The 19,594-nt window shown below is 41.2% G+C and overlaps 1 protein-coding gene across 1 annotated transcript in view; it reads right to left on the bottom strand.

The window, feature by feature from the left end:
* Positions 1 to 19,594, bottom strand: part of PREX2 (phosphatidylinositol-3,4,5-trisphosphate dependent Rac exchange factor 2) — a 300,507-nt gene that overhangs the window by 119,392 nt on the left and 161,521 nt on the right. Inside the window, exons 24-25 of the mRNA XM_027973014.3 lie at positions 8,770 to 8,989; positions 8,017 to 8,224 (exon numbers count right to left, since the gene is read on the bottom strand). Of these exons, the coding sequence (XP_027828815.2) occupies positions 8,017 to 8,224; positions 8,770 to 8,989 (428 nt within the window). The remainder of the gene's footprint in view (positions 1 to 8,016; positions 8,225 to 8,769; positions 8,990 to 19,594) is intronic.

The raw sequence follows: 19,594 nt of genomic DNA, 5'->3' as shown, positions 1-19,594 counted from the left end.
GGACGCTTGGGAGAATGAGGAAGTTGTATTAGATTGCTCAGGGCTCTGTGAAGCTATGAATTATTTTAAAGACACTTTTTCTATTTGGAAAGATACTTTCATGTCTCGTAAGACAGATTGCACACCTCTTCACTCCCTCCACCTCAAAGGTTAAAGCATTAGATTAACTCTAATTACCCAAACTGCACACTGCCAGACAGATGAACCCTGAATACCAAGAGCGAAGAGATGACAGAGTTTTCATTCTTCAAGGAGTCCTCTGTGATTTAAACATCTTTTAAATGAGAAGTAATGGGTCTCAGTATAAACACTTTTTTCAAAGCTCTGCAAATTATGTTCACATATTTGCTTTCCATTTTAAACAGTTGTAGTCTTGATTGTACTGATCCTGTAGGAACACTTGTTAGGCTAACAAACACAGTGATAGAAAAACAGTGTTTTTGACACTGAGTTTTGTTTTGTATTTTTTTTTTAATTTCTAGATTCTTAAAAGCAATAATAGAGGTCAAAGCTGTGTGTTGGAGAAGACTCTTGAGAGTCCCTTGGACTGCAAGAAGATCCAACCAGTCCATTCTAAAGGAGATCAGCCCTGGGATTTCTTTGGAAGGAATGATGCTAAAGCTGAAACTCCAGTACTTTGGCCACCTCATGCGAAGAGCTGACTCATTGGAAAAGACTCTGATGCTGGGAGGGATTGAGGGCAGGAGGAGAAGGGACAACAGAGGATGAGATGGCTAGATGGCATCACCGACTCAATGGACATGAGATTGAGTGAACTCCGGGAGTTGGTGATGGACAGGGAGGCCTGGCATGCTGCGATTCATGGGGTCACAAAGTGCCAGACACGACGGAGCAACTGAACTGAACTGAAAGCTCAACATTTATGCTCACAGATATATTTTCCTTTACTTTTGCTCCTATACAGTGTTAAGCTCTCTGACAGCTTATAGGTCCATTGATTCTGAATGAACATCCTGAGCTGAGAATCATTTCTGGTTAATCTACACCTAATGCTCCTGATGCATAAAGAGATTTCTATGTGGTAGATTGCACCTAGGACTTCCCAGGTGATGTGAGTGGGAAAAATCCTCCTACCAAGGCAGGAGACGTAAGAGACACAGGTTTGATCTCTGGGTTGGGAAGATTCCCCTGGAGGAGGGCATGGCAATCCATTCCAGTATTCTGGCCTGGAAAATTCCATGGACAGAGAAACCTGGCAGGCTACAGTCCATGGGGCTGCAAAAAAGACAGACATGACTGAAGCGACTTAGCGTGTGCGTGCACATACACACACACACACACACACACACACACACACACAGAGGCAAGAAGGCACCATCTCTCCACAGACTGGCCACCAGCCTAACACTTGAGTGCCTGGAAGGTCAGGCATGCTGGCTTTAGAAGCAGGGCTGCCCAGGCAGAGGTGCATCATGTTCTGGGATCAGAAAGAGGCTAATGCAACAGGAGCTCAGGGAAATAAGTTTTTTTTTTTTTTTTTTCCGGGGCGAGGGTGGGGACAAATCATGTTGGGATGTGCAGGCCACAGTAACGCATTTCCTATTCTTCTACTTGCACTTCAGTGTCATTAAGTGGTTTTAAGCAAACAGCAAAATCTACCTGTACAGATTCCTCTGGCATCTGCCTAATGTAGAATGTACCAGATGGAGAGACACAGCTGGAAAGTTCTATACTGAGTACTAGGGATGGGATGAGGGTTACCCAGGGTAAGGTGATGGGGTAGATAGGTTCTCAGGTACAACTGACAGAACCTGATAAGGTGCTGGAGGTGAAGCAAAAGGAAAGAAATGAATCACAGAGGATACCTAGACTCTGGCTTCACAAATGGAAGGGATGGAGAATACTTACCTGAGAAGGGGGACAACCTTGATAAGGGAGGGGTCAAGGTAGATTTAAATAGGTCAAAATAGATATGAGGTTCAGAAACAAATTTAAGTTTGAGGAGTCTGTGATACAGCCCAGTGTTTCATAACTCAACTCACAGACAGACTGTGAGAAGAAATCATTATGTAAGCATATAACTTCCCTATATCAGGCTTCCCTGATAGTTTAGTTGGTAAAGAATCCTCCTGCAATGCAGAAGATCTAGGTTTGATCCCTGGATTGGGAAGATCCCCTGAAGAAGGGAAACATTACTCACTCCAGTATTCTGGCCTGGAGAATTCCATGGACTATACTGTACATGGGATCGCAAAGAGTCGGACACGACTGAGCAGATTCCACTTCACTTAATCATATAACTGTGACCAGTGAGCTAACACACATTAGCTTTTATGAAACTGTCCCTACTTTTTTACATTAACCAGCAAAATGCTTGGGAAAACCTAAAAGATAATTCAATCACTAGCCTTGACATTCCTATCTGTAATCTCCAGGTCGCTGCTACTGCTGCTGCTGCTAAGTCGCTTCAGTCGTGTCCGACTCTGTGCGACCCCAGAGACGCTAACTGTCCTAAATAATGTGTTTTGTTCATCACTCAACTACAGGGCCCCAGACACTTGGAAAATGAAGTCTGTTCTCAAATTTTGTATCTTCACCAGCCCTCAATACTCTTTGTGCATTTTCTTCCTGTAAGAATACAAAAAGTCTGAATTTTAAAAACCTGTTAAATATTTGTACTCTCCATGAAATATTTTTCCCTTTACTTATGTCTAGTACCTAAGTGTCATTAACTGGAAAATAGCCCATTAAAGGGCAAAAGTACTTATTGAGAGAGTCAATTCCTAGGCAGACTGATAAGAAGTCCAGGGTCCCCAAGGAGGAGAAAGGGGTCTGGGCTCTCGATGTGGAGATAGGGGTCTGGAATTCTCAAGCAGGAGAAAAGGACAAACTTTTTTTTTCCTCTACATTCCTTAGTCTTAGTCAATTACACAACTCAGTTTAAACTCTGTACTAGGGATTATACAACAACAATGTATCTGGCTGCAGGACAGTTTCTCCTTCCTGAAAACCTTCTGACTAATCCTGATATCTTAGAATGTATTATGGGAGTGGTCTGGAGGATCATTCTGTTGTTAAATTCTAATTTTGTTATCCTAAAATGTAAATTGTGGGAGTGGGTCTGGTAAAATTTTCACAAACTTGAGACATTCTTTTGATTCATTGTAATAACTAATTAAAAGGTATACAACTCCATTGCTAACACTAGCAAGGGGGGCAATCTTTCTGCCCCTTTCTGATGTCTGTGTCAGAAGCTTTCTCTAGCTCTTTTATACTGTAATAAAACTTTACTACACAAATGCTCTGAGCAATCAAGCCTTGTCTCTGGCCCCAGATTGAATTCTTCTCTTCCGGAGGCCAAGAATTCCAGCATCTTTCATGGTTCAGCAACAACCTTTCATTAGCTTCCCAAAATAGAACAGGAATCACCAAGTCTTGATGAAATTCATAACATCTCCTTACTTCCTGTTACTAGACAGCAAATCTGTCTTTAGTTCTATCTTTGGATCTGAACAAGGTAGGAGGATTTAGAGGAATGCCTACACGTCATGTCAAAAGACATGTTCCCAACAGACAGGAAAACCAAACTTCATGATTAGACAGGCTCAGCACCAGGTCCTTTCACAGGAATGAATGACTTTTAGAAAGGCGAGCAGTGAGATGCTTCGAGGTTTTAATTCTCTTAAAAACTTGGCAGAGCATCCGAGATCTGCTTCTTCACTCTGCAGAGAATAATTTCTACATGGTGAGAAAATTGTTTGGTAACTATCTTTTTAAATGATTTGTCAAGCTCCACTGCAGCATCTCTGAATGACGCAATGGGGGACTCCAGGCACTTGGATGACCGAATTATTTTAAAGTGATTAGGTTACACACTGAATTATGGTGAAACATATTTATATTTAGAATTAAATTATATGGTGCACATAAACAAGACCAAGGAAGTTGCTCATATCACTGGCTCATTTCACTTCACTTTCCTAGTAAATATGCACAGTTGGTGAAGGCTTTCAGAATAACAAGTAAAAACAGGTAAACATTTTAGGTAGTTTGGCTAATAAAAATAGCTTAACTCTCTTTCAGAAATTAGTGCTTTAAATATATAAGCATTTTAAACCAAGTACAGGAAGCCTCTTAGCTCTAACCATTTTCTTGAAAGTGTATCTACTTTAGCTGAACTTGTAAAAAAAAGTCAATAAATTAACAAAGACAGACAAAGTCTGGACAACTGCCAAGAAGTGCTGGGTAGTCAGTGCATTAGAAATCCAGTCTACAAGGCAGCGTTCACTCAGGTGTATCAATAATCCTACCATTGACAAAGAACTCCTCTGAAAAGGAGGAGTAATAAGTCTTGGTTTAACTGGAAGTGTGGGATTGGTCCAGATGCTTTCTTAAAATCCCTTTGAGATCTCAGGTACATGAATGCTACTATCTATTGCCTCATTAATAAAAAGCCTTCCTCCCGAACTTTCTAAATACTTCAGGGGAAAAAAAGAGACTGGCTTCTAAAATAGAGTATAACATATATATTAATAATAAAATCAATTTGTTAAGAAAAAATATAACATCCTAAAATATTAACTTCTCTGTCACACTGTCATTCTAAAACAATTCCAAATATCATATAGTTGCTTAAAAATAACAGCCTGTTCTCTCGGTGATCTCAAGCTGTTTAACTTGTCTATAACTGTCGTGATCACAATATACCAAGTGATAAAAGTGACGTTAAAAACTAGTGTATTCGACAAAGGAAAACAGAATTTCATTTCTAAATTAATTCATAAAAATGTCAGAAAGCAATAGCACAGTAAATAGCAACTATCAACATATAATTTTAGGACCTCCCTGGTGGTCCAGTGGTTAAGAATCCACCTGCCAGTGCAGAGGACACAGGTTTGATCCCTGGTCTCAGAAGATTCCACTTGTGGCAAAACAACTGAGCCTGTGCCCTAGAGCCTGTGCTCCACAATAAGAGAGTAACTCTGCTCACCTTGCCACAACTAGAGAAAGCCTACACACACAGCAATGAAGATGGAGCACAGCCAAAAATAAATAATTTAAATTTTTTTAAAATAAATTAAGAGATAATCTTAGAAATATGATGCATCTAATATGGTGATTTTCATCTCTAAATTTCAAAGATGTGTAAAGCAAGATAAAGTGTCAGTTAAATTTTCATTAGTCTAATTACAGCAGAGCCTTAAAGTAAGTTTTAAATATTTTAAGTCAAATGTGAATTATCCATGAAAGTAGGGAAGATGTATGTGAACTAAATAATACACATTTGATACTAATCTAAATCTGCAACTCCATAGAGAGTACAATAAAAAGAGGAAAACGGTCCTGATAGAGTTTTCAGATTCTACCCATTAGGATATATTCAACAATTTCAGGCTCCTAAATGATAAGCAAGCACGTCAAGCACTAGGCTGACTGTTCTTTGTATTCATTTTTATAATTTTCACCATAAATCAACAACTTGTTATTATTCACTCCATTCTGTACACGAGGAAGTGAACTCGTAATGTCCTGTATAGACTACATGCGATCATAATCACACCCATGACATAGCCAACCTTCCTATAGAGTTCAGGCAGTTCTCCAACCATCAAATTCTGGAATGAGAATCAGAGTTGACCTCTTTGGAAGAATATTATTTAACTCTTTCCTCTTCTCTGTTCTTAATTTTTAAAAAAAATTCCAAATTACTGGCACAGAGATTTGGATAATTCCTCAGTAAACCAATAAGTCAATCAGAAGAGAAAAACAGGTGTTGGTCATTCCTAGGGCTACAGACTTTTGTTTTTACTCATTTAACATGTTAAAGATTCAGTATATTTTACATTTTTCCATAACATCTATCGAGTGCCTATCCACCAAATATTGTGTTCTTGTCTATAACAGATACAAGCAATTCCCTATACACAGTTCGTACTCTTCCAGTCATATTGTTCAATTGAACATTTGCACATTGAAACTCAGTGTTTTCTGTATGAAAGAATTTTATTCTCCTCTCTGGTACTAAGTTCAGTTCAGTGGCTCAGTCATGCCAACTCTTTGCGATCCCATGGACTGTAGCACACCAGGCCTCCCTGTCCACCACCAACTCCCAGAGCTTACTCAAACTCATGTCCATCGAGTCAGTGATGCCATCCAACCATATCATCCTCAGTCGTCCCCTTCTCCTCCCACCTTCAACCTTTCCCAGCATCAGGGTCTTTTCTAGGTTAAACCTAACCCTAACCCTAACCCCTAACCCTAACCCCCAAAATAAAGTCTCTCAGTGTTTCCATTGTTTCCCCATCTATTTGCTATGAAGTGATTGGACCAGATGCCATGATTTAAGTTTTCTGAATGTTGAGTTTTTTTTTTAATGTATTTATTTTAATTGGAAGCTAATTACAACATTGTAGTGGTTTTTGCCCTACGTAGACATGAGTCAGCCATGGGTGTACGTGTGTCCCCCAACCTGAACCCCCCTCCCGCCTCCCTCCCCATCCCATCCCTCAGGGTTGTCCCAGTGTACTGGCTTTGAGTGCCCTGTTTCATGCATCGAATTTGGACTGGTGACCTATTTCACATATGGTAATACACATATTTCAATGCTGTTCTCTCAAATCATGCCACCCTCACCTTCTCCCACAGAGTCCAAAAGTCGATTCTTTATATCTGTGTCTCTTTTGTTGTCTCACATATAGGGTCATCGTTACCATCTTTCTAAATTCCATACATATGCATTAATATACTGTCTCAGTGTTTTTCTTTTTGACTTACTTTCATTCTTATAATAGGCTCCAGTTTCATCCACCTTTTTAGAACTGATTCAAATGCATTCTTTTTAATATGAGTAATATTCCATTGTGTATATGTACCACAGCTTTCTTATCCATTCGTCTGCTGATGGACATCTAGGCTGCTTCCATGTTCTAGATATTGTAAACAGTGCTGCAGTGAATATTGGGGTACATGTGTCTCTTTCAATTCTGGTTTCCTTGGTGTGTATGCCCAGCAGTGGGATTGCTGAGTCATAAGGCAGTTCTATTTCCAGTTTTTTAAGGAATCTCCACACTGTTCTCCGTAGTGGCTGTACTAGTTTAAATTCCCACCAACAGTGTAAGAGGGTTCACTTTTCTCCACACCCTCTCCAGCATTTATTGTTTGTAAACTTTGTGAGAGCAGCCATTCTGACCAGTATAAGATAGTACCTCATTGTGGTTTTGATTTGCATTTCTCTGATAATGAGTGATGTTGAGCATCTTTTCATGTGTTTGTTAGCCATCTATATGTCTTTTTTGGAGTAATGTCTGTTTAGTTCTTTGGCCCATTTTTTGATTGGGTCATTTATTTTTCTGGTATTGAGCTTCCTATATATTTTTGAGGTTAATTCTTTTTCAGTTGCTTTGTTTGCTATTAAGCCAACTTTTTCACTCTCCTCTTTCACCTTCATCAAGAGGCTCTTTAGTTCTTCCTCACTTTCTGCCATAAAGATGGTGTCGTCTGCATGTCTGAGGCTGTTGAATTTCTCCCAGTAATCTTGATTCCAGCTTGAGCTTCATCCATCCCTTCATTTTGCATGATGTACTCTGCATATAAGTTAAATAAGCAGGGTGACAATATGCAGCCTTGATGTCCTCCTTTACCGACTTGGAACCAGTCTGTTGTTCCATGTCCAGTTCTAACTGTTGCTTCTTGACCTGCATGCGATGGTCTGTTATTCTCTGGTACTAAATGCTTCCTTAAAACATAGGTCAACAGAATTGACATGTTTTGATTCAATGGACATGAACTTGCGCACACTCTGGGAGACAGTGAGGGACACAGGGCCTGGCATGCTGCAGTTGATGGGGACACAAAGAGTCAGACACCACTTAGAGACTTACATTGTTCGAACAAGAACCACATTGTTTTTAAGGTGATGGAATGAAGAGGACCTAAACGGTCAGCAAAAATTCCTATGTTTTCAAACACTACAAAGAATAATGGATGTTCAAGAGTCCCATTTTCTATAGCTATTTTATCAGGAACATTTAAAAGGTCAGTAAATAAAATACTTACTCATCTATTTGACAAACACACATCTCCACCTCTTTCAGTGCAGTCTGAAGTTTGCCCAAAAGTTTCTGATAGATATCCTGGGTTTCTAAGTCTTCTTCTTTCAACAAATACCGGAGACCATGTCCATCTTGCTGTCCCAGAGACAGGCCTGAAGGGGCTGCCATGGTTGTGATCGTATGTTGAATGTACACCATAGGGCTTAGTTTTCCTGAGGAGTTAAAATCATTCTATAGTAACAACTATTACCTTTAGCTTACAGTAGCAATCCAGTGCAATCCATTTTAGATGCCCAACCTTACAAAATATAAAATGCCAATCCAATGTTAAATTTAATTCAAGAATTAAAGCTTACAGGGAGTTGAGATTCAAAATTAGGATACAATTCAATCCCACGGCCCACTCTGATGGTATGGGAAGGTACTCTGCTTTTCTTGCAGCTGCTCCTCCTATATTTTTCTCACAGTTACAGGGACATTTCAGATGAGAGATTTCACAGCAAGATGAGCTGTGCTTATCAGACATATAAGGAAGCCAAAAAGAATCATTCTTTTTGAAGGAAAAGTAATACAAAATGCATAAGGCCACTTCATCCTACAAACACTTATGCATATTATCCAAATGACTAGAGTGAGGAATCCTTTAGTTCAGACTTGCTGACATGTCAGGAATCTATCCAATTCCAGGGAGGCGGGAATAGTTATGACTGCCTAAGTTACTTGTCATAATTTGATAAAGTTTAAAAACCTAACCTACCTTGTTCAGATTTATTTTCTTTATCGTGAGAATTATGCTTCCTACTATCCAACTGAACACCAAACGCACTCCCCAGGGATGTTGATGTTTTGGGATAAGAAACTTCCATCACATTGACATGGCAGTTGGTAGGGCAGAAGTCACTGCTGTGCAGAGGGGAGATTCTAGATTTGGCCTGTTTAAAGGTGGGCCAGGCTCTATTCTTTAGTACACGAGAAAACTGTAAATGAAAGAAGAAAGAGAAAGCAGTTAAACATGCTGTGATAATCAAACATTTCACTCCTGTCATCCACAGCAAAGTCAAAAGAAAATTACATCATGTCAACTGGAATGGGTGAAATAAATTATAAGTTGTTAGAAATTAAGTCATTATTTTAAAACCCACACATTCTTAGAAAAGCAAAGCCACAGAGGCAGCAAATGCAATGGATGCCTTTGAAACTCTGACTGCAAGCTAAGCGGTAAAAGAAATGAATTTAAGTGATCAATACCACTTACTAGGACTCAAATCCACAAGCTCCTAGCAGCTGACAGTCAGAGAGAGAAATCGAATTGGCGTCCTAGGACACCAAGATAGGAACACAATATTTAAAGTGAGGCAAGCTGGGAGAATAGGGTAGCTGTCAGGTCAAGGGTAGAAGAAGGATTATTCCAAACACTGTGAGAAAGCTGACCCAGACCTGAGTCTGTGAACAGGCTAGACAGCAAAGCTCTGTGGTGGTACCCCTGCGGCAGAACAGACTGTAACTTCCATGGTTTCTACTAATCTCTGCTGAGCCTTGGGTCAGGATCAGCCTGAAGACTGGTGTGGACTCTGCTTCTATGCCATTGAGAATAAAGTGATGCTCAAGGAATTTACACAGCATCCTCAGATAGCCACTCAATTACTTAAAACTTTGCAGTTCATCCATAGTCTAGACGTGCCATGGTTTACGTGTGTGCTAAGTCATTCAGTCCACTCTGACTCTTTGTGACGATATGAACTATAGTCCACTAGGCTTTTCTGTCTACAGGATTCTCCAGGCAAGAATACTGTAGTGGGCTGCCATGCCTTCCTCCAGGGGATCTTTCCAACCCAGGAATAGAACCCACATTGGCAGGTTCAATTGGCTTATGTCTCATACATTGACAAGCAGGTTCTTTACCACTAGCACCAACTGGGAAGCCCACCATGGTCTACACGGCCATCTAAAGTCTGATCCATACCCGGGTTATCTATCTCAAGCTCTCTTTCCTTTGCTCCTCTGGCTTGCACTCAGTTCCTCTCCCACACCGTCTACTCTCTGGAGATCCTGGTACAAACTGTTCAATGTCACTAGAATATTCTTCCTTCATTTCCAAACTTAACTCCTATGCACTTTCAAGTTCTGTGAAACTGTCAAGAGATGTTCCTTGAGTGCCAGTCTAAGTTCAATTTTCCTGGTGTTAGGTGTTAGGTTACAGCACTCTGCAACTCCCCCTTATAGTTATGAATAACTTTCTTATTTCCCTCTCCCTGAGCAGATGTGGACTCCACGAGGGTGATGCTGACATCTGTCTTCTGTACCACAAACAAAGCATCTCACAGAGATAGTTTATAGTATCAGAAGCAAAGATCCGATAGCCACCAGCTCCCAATGTTTCAGTTGCGTGTGTGCGCTTAGTCACTCAGTCGTCTCCGACTCTTTGTGACCCCACAGACAGTAGCCCATCAGGCTCCTCTGTCCATGGGGATTCTCCAGGCAAGAATGCTGAAATGGGTTGCCATTCCCTCCTCCAAAGGATCTTCCCAACCCAGGGATCAAATCCAGGTCAAACCCATTGCAGGCAGATTCTTCACCACCTAGGCCACCAGGGTATGTCATCCCCCAAACTGAAGGGCTTCCCAGGTGGTGCTAGTGGTAAAGAACTCACTTGTCAATGCAGGAGACATAAGAAACAAGGGCTCAATCCCTGGGTCAGGAAGATCCTCTGGAGGAGGAAATGGACTTAGCGACTTTTCTAGGTTAAACTCAAGAATAAAGATGTGAAATCAAAAATCACATCTTATAAGCTCACTATTAGAATATGATCTATCTTAGGTATATTTAAACTATGCTTTCAAATCATATGTCAGAAGCTCAGCAAAGTGCTAGCCCATAGTAGGACTCTGAATGGAACTGGACTAAAATGCAGGAATCTATTAACAAATTATTAACATATTTGATAACGATATATTCTGAAAAATGGGACTTCCCTGGTAGCTCAGCTGGAAAAGAATCTCCCCGCAATGCAGGAGACCCTGGTTCGATTCCTGGCTCGGGAAGGTCCCCTGGAGAATGGATAGGCTACCTAATCCAGTATTCTTGGGCTTCCCTGGTGGCTCAGATGGTAAAGAATTCGTCTACAATGCAGGAGACCTGGGTTCGATCCCTTGGTTGGGAAGAACCCCTGGAAGAGGGCAAAGCAACCCATTCCAGTCTTCTTGACTGGAGAATTACATGGACAGAGGAGCCTGGCTACAGTCCATGGGTCACAAAGAGTTGGATATGACTGAGCGACTAAGGACAGCACAATATAATGAAAATAGTCTAAATACTGAAAGACAGAAAGGCATTTAGAGAATTCTTGATCTGTTCTTAAAAATATTTATTTATGTGGCTGTGCCAGGTCTGTTAGTTGCAGCACGTGGAATCTTTAGTTGAGGCATGCATGACCTTTTTTTCTATTTTTTTAAGTTGTGAACACAAACTCTGAGTTGTGGCAGGTGGGTTCTAGTTCCCTGACCAGGGATTGAACCTGGGCCCCCTGTATTGGGAGCATGGAGTTTCAGCTATTGGACTACCAGGGAAGTACTAAGAATTAATCAATCTATTAATCTCTGAAGGCTTCCCTGGTGGCTTGGATGGTAAAGCATGTGCCTGCAGTGTGGGAGACCTGGGTTCGATCCCTGAGTTGGGAAGATGCTCTGGAGAAGGAAATGGCAACCCACTCCAGCACTCTTGCCTGGAAAATTCTATGGACTAAAAGGCTCCTCAGAGCCTGGTAGGCTACATTCCATGGTGTCACAAAGAGTCGGACACAACTGAGCGACTTCACTTTACTTTACTTTCACTTTTACTTCTAGTAGGGCTTCTACTAGAAGCCTTCTCTAAGGAGAGATAAGAAAGCCTTCATCAGGGATCAATGCAAAGAAATAGAGGAAAACAACAGAATGGGAAAGACTAGAGATCTCTTCAAGAAATTAGAGATACCAAGGGAACATTTCACGCAAAGATGGGCTCGATAAAGGACACAAATGGTATGGACCTAACAGAAGCAGAAGATATTAAGAAAAGGTGGCAAGAATACACAGAAGAACTGTACAAAAAAGATCTTCATGACCAAGATAATCATGATGGTGTGATCATTCAGCTAGAGCCAGACATCCTGGAATGTGAAGTCAAGTGGGTCTTAGGAAGCATCACTACGAACAAAGCTAGTGGAGGTGATAGAATCCCAGTTGAGCTGTTTCAAATCCTAAAAGATGATGCTCTGAAAGTGTTGCACTCAATATGCCAGCAAATTTGGAAAACTCAGCAGTGGCCACAGGACTGGAAAAGGTCAGTTTTCATTCCAATCCCAAAGAAAAGCAATGCCAAAGAATGCTCCAACTACCACACAATGGCACTCATCTCACACACTAGTAAAGTAATGCTCAAAATTCTCCAAGCCAGGCTTTAGCAATACGTGAACCGTGAACTTCCAGATGTTCAAACAGGTTTTAGAAAAGGCAGAGGAACCAGAGATCAAATTGCCAACATCCGCAGGATGATCAAAAAAGCAACAGAATTCTAGAAAAACATCTATTTCCGCTTTATTGACTATGCCAAAGCCTTTGACTGTGTGGATCACAAGAAACTGTGGAAAATTCTTCAAGAGATGGGAATACAGACCACCTGACCTGCCTCTTGAGAAACCTATATGCAGGTCAGGAAGCAACAGTTAGAACTGGACATGGAACAACAGACTGGGACCAAATAGGAAAAGGAGTATGTCAAGGCTGTATACTGTCACCCTGCTTAATTAACTTCTATGCAGAGTACATCATGAGAAACGCTGGACTGGAGGAAGCACAAGCTGGAATCAAGATTGCCGGGAGAAATATCAGTAACCTCAGATATGCAGATGTCACCACCCTTATGGCAGAAAGTGAAGAACTAAAGAGCCTCTTGATGAAAGTGAAAGAGGAGAGCGAAAAAGTTGGCTTAAAGCTCAACATTCAGAAAACGAAGACCATTTCATCCGGTGCCATCCCTTCTTGGCAATTAGATGGGGAAACAGTGAAAACAGTGGCTGACTTTATTTTGGGGGGCTCCAAAATCACTGCAGATGGTGACTGCAGTCATGAAATTAAAAGTCGCTTACTCCTTGGAAGGCAAGTTATGACCAAACTATATAGTATATTAAAAAGCAGAGACATACTTTGTCAACAAAGGTCCGTCTAGTCAAGGTTTTTCCAGTAGTCATGTATGAATGTGAGAGTTGGACTATAAAGTAAGTTTAATGCAGAAGAATTGATGCTTTTGAACTGTGGTATTGGAGAAGACTCTTGAGAGTCCCTTGGACTGCAAGGAGATCCAACCAGTCCATCCTAAAGGAGATCAGACCTGAGTGTTCATTGGAAGGACTGATGTTGAAGCTGAAACTCCAGTACTTTGGCCACCTGATGTGAAGAGCTGACTCACTGGAAAAGACCCTGATGCTGGGAAAGATTGAGCGCAGGAGGAGAAGGGGACGACAGAGGATGAGATGGTCGGATGGCATCACCTACTCAATGGACATGAGTTTGGGTAGACTCCGGGAGCTGGTGATGGACAGGGAGGCCTGGCATGCTGCAGTCATGGGGTTGCAAAGAGTCAGACATGATTGAGCGACTGAACTGAACTGAATGATTCTAAGTAGATCTACGGTCAAGAAGTGATGATGATGAAGGGATTGCTTTTAAAGCACTGAAGTCCTAGTTCCTAAATGAAAAATAAAAATAAGTGAGACAGTACTCCATAGGAATGATACCTAGTTGACTGCCTGCCAAATATGTGACACAAAGTCAATTTTTAATCTCCCTAAGGAAAAAAGCAGGATGAGAAGAATTTTCAGTACACACAGCTACTTCGAGGCTCAAACAGCTATACTGTGCATATGAGAACTTTCAAACTTCAGAAACATTCTTTTAATCATTTGAAATCACTGCCCAGTAGCTTGTCCACTTCTGCTTTAAAAGGTTCCCAAGAGCCCAGTTACTCCTGAGGAAATGGGAGATGCTTCTCACATGCCAAGATGTTTTTGAGAATCACCCACTTTTTGGAGAAATCCCTATACTTTCTGCTTCTGACACCCTACAACATACACCCCTCATCAGTTCAGTTAACTCACTAAGTTGCGTCCGACTCTATATGACCCATGGATTGTAGCCCACCAGGCTCCTCTGTCCATGGGATTTCCCAGGCAAGAATACTGGAGTGGGTTGCCATTTTCTTCTCCAGAGGATCTTCCCGACCCACGGATTGAATCCAGGCCTCCTGCACTGCAGACAGATTCTTTACCAACAGAGCCACCAGGGAAGCCCGTCTTTACCATCTGAGCCACCAGGAAAGCCCAATATACACCCCTCATTTTATCTCAAAACAGGCTGTTAGAAACCAAAAACTAACACCTTCTTTATCGTCATAAACAATTCAGCACATAGCTTGAACTGATCTTTTCTTTCTGTCCCCAAGGTTTCTTCAAGTCCAAATCATCATCAATATGGACATCTTACAAACAAACCTGATGATTATGTCACTTCGAAATATCACTGGAAAAAATCATATTTTGTCAGGTTTCCTTTTTAATTGCATCCAACTCAAATCCTCCTTTCAGGCCCGGGCAGTCTGTCAACTCTTCCTCAATAAGATCAGTCTCATTTCTAAGTCTTTGCCTTTGCTTATGATATCTCTCTTTACTTGAGAAGGAGGTAAAGAGAGATATCAAATCAATCTGACGCATCTTTCCAACTGATAGCAGCTAGCATCTGCTGACTCCTCAATCCAAGAGGATTTCTCCTCCTCTGAAAGGCTATTGGCCTTGCAGTTCCCTGGTGGCTCCATAACAAAGAACCTGCCTGCAATGCAGGAGAGAGGAGACAGGGGTTCTATCCCTGGGTCAGGAAGACGCCCTGGAGGACAAAATGGCAACCTACTCCAGTATTCTTGCCAGGAAAATTCCATGGACAGAGGAGCCTCATGGGCTACAGTCCATGGGGTCACAAAGAGTGGGCCACAGCTAAGCAATTGAGCATGTACTCATTTGCAGTCAGAACCGTGCTGTTTAGCACAGTAACAACTACAGGTAAACAATCAGTTTTAGAATAAAAGGGAACAAGGTTCAAATTCCACTGCTGTTCCAGCTGCATGCCTTTGGGCAAGTTAGCTGACCACTCTGAACTTCAGTCACTTCATCAAGGAAATGTGTCTCATACCACTGTGTTGGTAAGATTACACAACACAGGCAAACAGTAAAATATGGTTTGTTGTTTAGTTGCTAAGCCGTGTCTGACTCTTTTGAAACTCCATGGACTATAGTCCACCAGGTTCCTCTGTCCATGGGATTTTCCAGGCAAGAATAATGGAGTGGGTTGCCATTTCCTTCTCCAGGGGACCTTCCCAACCCAGGGATCGAATCCGTGTCTCCTGCGTCTTCTGCATTGGCAGGCAGATTCTTTACCACTGACCCACCCAGGAAATCCAAAATATGGGACACAATGCCTGATATCAACTGCTATAAACTGTTGTGTGCTCCATAACTGCAGGAAGGAGTAGCATGTAGAGCAGGGTGGTGAGTGCCAGCATATTCAACCATTATGCAACATCTCCAAGGAGGCTAATGAGTATTATTATTGCTTCATGTATTCTGACCTTTCTTCTCAAATAGACAGTATGTGGGAGAGGGAAGTCTTCTTCAAATAACTGACTTAAGGCCCCACTGCCTACACAAAATGTACACATTTAGTAAGTAATTTTCTGGTCTTCCTGTACCATACTGCAACAAACTTGTTTTTGCGGACTTCAGTTTCTTGACCTCTGATATTTCATTAAGGAATGCATTAAACATATCTGCCACATAAAATGGATGTCTGCTTCTTTTGCAGGACTATGTTTAAGGGCACTGCCCTGACATTCCTGTTGTTGCCTCTTTGAAACTCTGGGTAAGAGATTTTATTTAGAACTCAATCCAAGAAAAGTTCCGCCTCTCTATTAAGAAATTATGTATATACCACAGAAATGCTGATAGGATATGTGACAGACAGTGTTCCTTTTTCATTTTAGCCATCAGGAAGCTGAAGGCCAAACAGAATATGCCACTTGAGTAGGTAGAGTCTTAGGACCTACTTACCCTTTATTCTCTGATGATCCAGACCATCTCTCTCTCTCTCTCTCTTTTTATTTTTCCAATGAATATCATCTTAAAAAAAATTTTTTTGAAATGAAAAATTTTTATACCATCTCTTCTAATAATTTTTTTAAGATTATCTTTTTTGATGTGGACCATTTTAAAAGTCTTTATTGAATTTGCTACAGCATTGCTTCTGTTTTATGGGAAGATTTTTTTTGTTTGTTTTTTTGTTCCTGAGACATGTGGGACCTTAGATCCTCAATCAAGGATTAAACTCGCATCCCCTGCATTGGACGGTGAAATCTTAACCACTGGACCACTTGGGAAGTCCCTCTAACATAGCTTTATCTCTAAATTTACCTGTTCATTTTCCTTCAATATTCATTCTCTTCTTCTTTCTCTGAGTAATAAAGTTCCTTAAACTTTAGTTTGGCACATGCATGCTAAGTTGCTTCAGTCATGTTTGACTCTTTGCAATCCTATGGACTGTAGCCTGTCAGGCTCCTCTGTCCATGGGATTCTGCAGGCAAGAATGCTGGAAGTGGGTTGCCATGAACTCCTCCAGGGGATCCTTCTGATCCAGGGATTGAACCCAAGTCTTCTGCAGCTCCTGCACTGCAGGAGGACTCCACTGCTGAGCCACAGGGGAAGCCCTTACTTTGCCACATGGATGCCCAGTTTGAGACTACATGTCCCCGTGTCCTTTGCACTAAAAGTCTAACAAGATGTGAATAGGGATGGAGGAAATGGAAACCCACTCCAGTACTTTGCCTTGAAAATCCCATGGATGGAGGAGCTTGGTGCAGGCTACTATCCATGGGCACGAGTGAGTGACTGAGTGACTTCTCTTTCACTTTACAACTTCTGGGTCCTGCCCTCAAAAGGAAGCAATTCACTCTCTGCTTTCTCTTTCCCCGTTTAAGGGGAATTCGTTTAGACATGGTGGTGGTGAGCCAACTTTGGCTTTGTGGAAGAGGACAATATCCTAAAGGAGAAAACAAAAATATAAGAGGATCCCTAGAAGATCATCAAGCCTCACCACACTGGACTCCTATCGGTTGGGCTTTCACAAGAGTGAGAAATAAACTTTCTGCTAAGTCTATATTGTCTTGGCCCTTCTTAAAGCAGCTGAATCAATACCCTATGCAATATACCCTCATCCTAATGTTTTGCTTTTACTTAGATATTTTACCTTCTCCTATAAGAGTCGGACACGACTGAGGGACTGAACTGAACTGATGTATATTTCTTTAAGCTACTTCTACTGCTTTTGTTGTTTGAATGAATGGAGAGAAGATAGGAAGAAATTGAAAATGAGGTAGAAAAACGAGACACACAACCGTGACAAGTTTGATAACCAGAATCTGCCCGAACCCTACCATACTTTATACAGATCCATCTCTGAAGTAGAATGACTCTCTTTTCAAAATGTGTTCAAAAGGGAACTACTAATTTGCATTTGTTTAGAGCTTTTAAATTTAACTTCAAAGAACTGTCACATCTCAAAGAGACAGGAGAAATAAAAAGAAAATCTTCTGTTCTTTGGCTTCCACAAGGCATATTCATGGAATGGTTCTCAAACTCAAAGGGGTCAACAGCAGTCATGGAAAGAGAGTGAACAGATATGACAGTTATACAGTGATCTTGAATATCATTTTTTCTTCATAAAATTATGACATCAATATATATTCAACTTAACAAGCCAAACAGTATAGGAAGGCCTTAAAGAAAGCCACAGTGAGTCCTCTTTTCTTTCTGCTACCTAAGGTAACCAAGATTGAAATTCCTTGGGTATTTTTTCATGCATTTGCCTGTTTTTAAATGGACATATCTGGACATAAAAAGGGCTTATCTTTTATTTACCATATCAAACATAGTCAGTTAAGTCATATTCACATACACGGGGATAAATAATATTCCCTAGTATGACCATCAAATTTTAAGCAACTAGTCTCTCTCTTGCTCTTTTTTTTTTTTTTAGCTTAAAGAACAGAGATGTATTCAGTCACACTTCCGCAGGCAAGAACTTCAAGATCAAGGTTTTGGCTAATTTACTTTCTGGTGAGGAGACTCTTCCTTTTAGGTCATTCATTGGCTATTAAACTCCCCCACACACATGCACAAACAAAATATCCATGCAACCAGCCTCACTTTGAGGAAAATAATTTAATTAGCTATCTTCCCATTGATACAAATAGAAAAAAAAATTAAAAGATATTAAAATATATGTTTTGGAGATCCATTTTCATTTACTCTGTCTCTAAAATACATTGTCAGATTCGCTAAATGTTCTGTCTTCTCTGTCTTCACCAGAGTCTATGCCACCACCATCACGCACCTGGACACACCTCTCTAGATTGCAAGATTGCACCTTGCAATCTATTCCTACAGGGGAGCCAGCACTATCTTTTTTTTTTTTTTTTTGGATGTGATGTAGACCATTTTTATTAAGTCTGTTACAATACTGTTTCTGTTTTATGTTTTGGTCTTTGGGTGACAAGGCATGTGGGGTCTCAGCTCCCTGACCAGGGATTGGACCCACACCCCTGCACTGGCAGGCAAAGTGTTGACTACTGCACCACCAAGGAAGTTCCTGGCATGACCTTTTAAAAACCTACATTAAATGAAGCCACCATTATATCTAAAAACTTCCAACTTCTTGTTGATGTAAGAAGAAAATCCAAAGTCCTGAAAGGTATAGAGTTTCACAGCATCTCATGCTGGTCCCTGCTGAAGCCTCCGCCCTTAGGACTAATCTCTTTCCACCTGACACCCTGGCCTTCTTTCTGCTTTGAGGCCTAAAGGACTGATGCTGAAACTGAAGCTCCAATAATTTGGCCACCTGGTGCAAACAGCTGACTCATTGGGAAAAACTTTAATGCTGGGAAAGACTGAAGGCAGAATGAGAAGAGGGAAATAGAGGACAAAATGGTTGGGTGGCATCACCGATTCAAAGGACATGAACACAGGTGAATCTCGGGAGATGGTGAGGGACAGGGAGGCCTGGTATGCTGCAGTCCGTGGGGTCATGAAGAGCTGGACATGACTTGGCAAATGAACACCACCACCAGCTGTTCTGTCTACCTGGAGGTTTCTTCCTCCCATTTGGAGAAAGAGCTCTACTTGTCATTTAAATACAAGCTTTCCTAAAGGATGCTTTCTCTAGCTACCCAGTTCAGAGTTCCCACACCGGTACTTCCCACCATGGCTGTCCTCATAATTCTCTTCAATAGTTTGTTTCCCCTCTTTGTAGACATGTATTTACTTCGTTGCTGTCTCCCCTACTCAAATGGAAACATCATGAGGGAAGAATCTTTGCTGCCATATTCCTGGAACCAAGAACAGCTTCATGCATAAAAAGTGCTCAATTAATACGCTCAATTAATGAAGGAAACAGCCTCTGTTCCAAGTACTTTCTGATTGAGGACCCTGTTCCCTCTGTTGAGAGAACAGG

The sequence above is a fragment of the Ovis aries genome, chromosome 9, assembly GCF_016772045.2.
Source record: "Ovis aries strain OAR_USU_Benz2616 breed Rambouillet chromosome 9, ARS-UI_Ramb_v3.0, whole genome shotgun sequence".
Taxonomy (NCBI): Eukaryota; Metazoa; Chordata; class Mammalia; order Artiodactyla; family Bovidae; genus Ovis; species Ovis aries.
The sequence above is the reverse complement of the archived record's forward strand: the minus strand, read 5'-3'. Positions and strand labels throughout refer to the sequence as shown.